Genomic DNA, 5,179 nt, shown 5'->3' on the forward strand with positions numbered 1-5,179 from the left:
GTTCAAAGTTCATTGTTTCTTGGAGTTGCTGTTTAATTAGCCTACTCTCGTGTGCACCCCGCTGATTATTCTCACATCTGAATCTCAACAATGATCTGTGAAGGTCACATTTTAGCACGTCGCACTTGCTGTATTGTGCATGTTTTCTTTTGCGATCGTGGTTTGATTTACAGATGACTGGTGGAGAGACTAGTTTTATTTCAGTTTACAAGCAAGAACAAACGGACAATGACTCGGTCAAAACTTTGCCCTGTGATCTTGCGCATGATCGTATCATAAATGTAGTTTAATTGCCCAGTTCGTATCAGTCTGAAGATGTTAGAAAGTCCGTCAAACAACGGCGGCATCAGAATGCTGGTGCCTCCGGGTCCGAGCGACGACGAGCGGCGGGTAGAGTTCGTGGCTCTCACCGCTGTCCACGCGGAGAGGAGCGAGCCGTCCACGCCGGAGCGCGGACACCCGTCCCACCGCACAGGGCTGCTGGGCACCCCGCGGCCCGGGCCGCCCGGACACCGGGCCAACAACACGTCCACTTCAAGCAAACGGTACCGAAAGTTACAAAACCACTTCTACAACGTGCTGGAAAGACCACGAGGATTCGCTTTCATCTACCATGCTTTCATGTAAGTTTATCATTATCATCATTTTTGTTTAGGCACTTAGCCTATCTTCTTAAATTTCTTTCTTTCTTTCTTTCTTTCTTTCTTTCTTTCTTTCTTTCTTTCTTTCTTTCTTTCTTTCTTTCTTTCTTTCTTTCTTTCTTTCTTTCTTTCTTTCTTTCTTTCAACTGTCGATGCAAATGAGCCCTACCGACCTTTTTCAAATCAAGCCTTTTGATCTGCCTACTACAGCATTCTTTTGGTGAATTTTCCAATTAAGCAGGTGCTGCTTATTCGGCAATTAGACATTCCATAGGCCTGCTATGCCATACATCATCTCAACACGGGGTCTGCTACTCAATTTTCCCTAGTCACCATCTGATTAAATCACAACGAGGTTATTCAATTTAATTTGTCCAAAACCACAGCTGGTAGGCTAATTGGAATTTTTGTCAAAGATCCCATGGAAACATTTTGATACCTGCTGCTAAACTTTTTCTTTCTTTTTCTTTGAGGTTTCTGTTGTGCTGTAAATTGACAAATGAGTGTTTAAAGTGGAGAGGTCCCAAACACTTGGGAACATAATCCCTTGTGAAAAATGACAAAAAACTGAACCCCAGTGTTGTCATGTGAGCTGTGAGGGAGGGTGGCGGTGTGGGTGGATGTGAATAAAACTTTCCTGTTTGGTTGCTGCTGCAGAATTTATGTGACACAGTTGAAGTAAATGCATCTTACCATAGAAGCCCACTCTGACACATTGTTTTCCCTAAATGACAATTTAAACAGATGATGCGAAATCTGTCCAGTTAACAGAACAGTGCCAGAGAGATAAAGGGAGTGATGGCTTGGATGTACCTGTACACACTCACATGGCCTATATAATGTGTAGCCTATGCAACATATAAACAGTGGAAAAGTGTTGGGCTGCTCCCTCCTCCTGACAGATTAACACATGAAGCACACAGGGCCAGTCTGCCGCTCATCTCAGCAGGACACAAACCAGACTCACCACAACTAAAACCTCCTCCAACTTTCAGTTGCCCGAAAGTGAACCTGTTTGTAACTGAAACAGGCTCAGCTCATTCAATTTGTGTAAATCTGATATCCTAAGCAAGGGGTTTTCAAAGTCTGAGACTGTGGGCCTCCCCTCAGACAAGGCTTGGAAAAAAATGTGTGTCCCCCCCCCCTCCCATCCCATCCCATTTGCCTTTTTCACTTCCCACCCAATTCACCCATGTTGTGTCTAAAAGGCAGGAAGTAACACAGGTGCAAGCAAAACATGAATTACGGTTTCCAATTTCCAATCCAATTAGGTGATCCAGACAGTGCTGGGGCCCTCGTTAATGTTTTGCTTGCACCTGTGTTACTTCCTGCATTTTAGACACAAATTTGGGGAATTGGGTGGGAAGTGAAAAAGGCTAATTGACACTCTCACGTCAGCAATTGAGCTAAGATAGCCCGATGCTGCTGTTTGACATACTTCAGACTGCACCAAAAACACAAAAAAGGTCTGAGGGCGTTTATTAGGTTCTGACTCTGGGAAAGTGGGGAAAAACAGTCAAATTCCCCCAAACCATATCTCTGAACGGTCTCTTTAACCAAATTACACCCATTTAGGGTTTTCTGATCTCCTCCTAATAACTAATGTAATAGCTAATGTAATGCCTCCCCTGAAACTGTTTGCAGCCCCCCTGGAGAGGCCCACCTCCCACTTTGAAAACCTCTTCAACTTTGCTGAAATCTTTTTTGAAAGTGTGGTGGGATGGTGTAAGGCCTTAAACAGCACCCTCTCTTCGAACACACACACACACACACACATATATATATATATATATATATATATATACACACACATATATATAGATAGATAGATAGATAGATAGATAGATAGATAGATAGATAGATAGATATAGATATATTGGATCTTTTTTCTGTGCAGGATAGCTGATATGTCTTATAGTGTCGATGGCCCAGACTTCACTTGATAGCTGATGCTCCTTACGTTCTTAGGAGCGTCTACAACTGTCGTCTCAGTTGTCTTACTGTATTTCAGTCTCATTTGAAGTGACGCGCGGTGCAGGTCTGTGTCAGCTGTGTCTCTGTCTGGCACGGAGCACGCAGCACGGAGCGTTACGCGTGTGTGGGGAGCTCCTCGGGCCGGCCGCGTGCTTTCTGTGTCGTTGTTTAGACAAGCACAGCTGTCTCCCTGCCAATGCCATCATGTGTTTATAACAGAGGGAAACCCCATCATTGTACAGCCGACGCTCACTATCTGCTCTCATCATACATACATAGACTTTAGTGTGCATACTAGACATGTAACGGTATGAAAATTTCACATCACGATTATCGTGACCAAAATTATCGCGGTTATCGTATTATCCCGGTATTCGTAAGAAATTGCTGAAAATGTTCAAAAAGTACTGACTCGCTGAAATCATTTTACAACGTTTTATATTGAAAACTAAGACCCAACAAGAATTGATACACTCACGGTTTTAATGATAATGAAAATTTGAAACGGTACGGTTATCTTAAGGAATTTCATCACGGTTATCATTAAAACCGGTTATCGTTACATCCCTATAGTGTATACAAGCTCTGGTCTCTCTCTGTCTTGCACCGTTTCGCACCTGGTCCTCACGGCTCAGACAGAGCTCCATACAGAGCACCATCTCCATCCTGGATGCTTCTTCTAATAAGAGCGATGGCCTTTGCCGGGTTGTTGCCGGTGACATTCTCCCTGACATTACCGGGTGTCGGAGTGGCTGGCAGTTCTGCCGTTGTTGTTATTTCTCTGTCAGGGAGGCAGCAGGGCGGCCGCTCCGAGGTGCCTGGCTCATGTTTCATACGCCACAGCCTCCAGAACGGACCGGACCGGCTTTGTGAAGTGAGCCGCTCCACATGCCGGCCCGCTTTCTGCCGCTGTCTTTAACAGACGGTGAGCCTGGTGTATCTGAGACTATACAGTTGCACACACAGAAGTGCGTGTGCAGTGTGCACGTTAGGTTTATTTCCTTTGCAAAATCCCCGCACTTTGACATGAAATATGCCGGGTGCACGTATGCCTCCCCGAGTGCATTGTATATCCCCATGATACTGTATCATCCCGAGCCGTGTGCGTTTGTGTTGATTAATTACATGCGAGCCGTTCAGCCTGCTGAGAGCTGCACCTTGCGTGCAGACATTTCATTGTATGAGGAGGCTCAATTAAGCTGATCTATTGTAATTAAATTGAGCCGTACACTGCTGCGTTTACACTGCTGCGTTTACACTGCTGCGTGTTACACTGCTGCGTGTACACTGCTGCGTGTACACTGCTGCATGTACACTGCTGCGTGTTACACTGCTGCGTGTACACTGCTGCATGTTACACTGCTGCGTGTACACTGCTGCGTGTTACACTGCTGCGTGTTACACTGCTGCCTGTTACACTGCTGCGTGTACACTGCTGCGTGTACACCGCTGCATTTACACTGCTGCATTTACACTGCTGCGTGTACACTGCTGTGTGTTACACTGCTGCGTGTTACACTGCTGCGTGTTACACTGCTGCGTTTACACTGCTGCTGCGTGTACACTGCTGCGTGTTACACTGCTGCGTTTACACTGCTGCTGCGTGTTACACTGCTGCGTGTTACACTGCTGCGTTTACACTGCTGCTGCGTGTACACTGCTGCGTGTACACTGCTGCGTGTACACTGCTGCGTGTACACTGCTGCTGCGTGTACACTGCTGCGTGTACACTGCTGTGTGTACACTGCTGCTGCGTGTACACTGCTGCGTGTACACTGCTGCATGTACACTGCTGCTGCGTGTTACACTGCTGCGTGTACACTGCTGCTGCGTGTACACTGCTGTGTGTACACTGCTGCGTGTACACTGCTGCTGCGTGTTACACTGCTGCGTGTACACTGCTGCGTGTTACACTGCTGCGTGTACACTGCTGCTGCGTGTACACTGCTGTGTGTACACTGCTGCTTGTACACTGCTGCTGCGTGTTACACTGCTGCGTGTTACACTGCTGCTGCGTGTTACACTGCTGCGTGTACACTGCTGCTTGTACACTGCTGCTGCATGTTACACTGCTGCGTGTCGGCCTCTGCACCGACTTCCCTGGGTCCTTTCATTATCCCTGCACTGTGATGGGGGAAGCTGGAGCAGATGCTTTGCTTCTAGAGAGCTTCTCTTTGCAGGTCTGTGTTTGTGTGTGCGTGTGTGTGTGTGTGTGTGTGTGTGTGTGCAAAAGAGGTGAAGTAGCTCTCCACTGTAATGTCTCTGTCTCTCCATGTGCACCCACTTTGAGGTCCCACTCAAAATACCCGCCCTCATTGTCGCAGCTGCACATGAGATGCTTTCTGCCAGAGACATTTCCCCCCTAGATATTGTGTCACTTAAGCCCCTCCCTCCTAAACGCTTCAGATTACAATCCTGGAAACTAGTCCACATCTGGATGTAGGGGCAGCTCCCGTGCACTCTAGGAATCACTCGATTTTCCTGTTAGCAGCTTCTTCAAAACACTCTTCTGCAAGTAGAACAGCTGCACGCTAGAGATCTGAGATGGCATTTTCCACCTCTCC

The 5,179-nt window shown here is 46.9% G+C and overlaps 1 protein-coding gene across 1 annotated transcript in view; it reads left to right on the forward strand.

The window, feature by feature from the left end:
* Positions 1-315: 315 nt before the first annotated feature.
* kcnq4 (potassium voltage-gated channel subfamily Q member 4) overlaps positions 316-5,179 on the forward strand; it is a gene marked incomplete at its 5' end in the record, with an annotated part of 63,101 nt that continues 58,237 nt past the window's right edge. Inside the window, one exon of the mRNA XM_083645565.1 lies at positions 316-623. Coding sequence (XP_083501691.1) covers positions 316-623 — 308 coding nt within the window. The remainder of the gene's footprint in view (positions 624-5,179) is intronic.

Source organism: Poromitra crassiceps, assembly GCF_964638095.1.
Source record: "Poromitra crassiceps genome assembly, chromosome: 11".
Classification (NCBI taxonomy): domain Eukaryota; kingdom Metazoa; phylum Chordata; class Actinopteri; order Beryciformes; family Melamphaidae; genus Poromitra; species Poromitra crassiceps.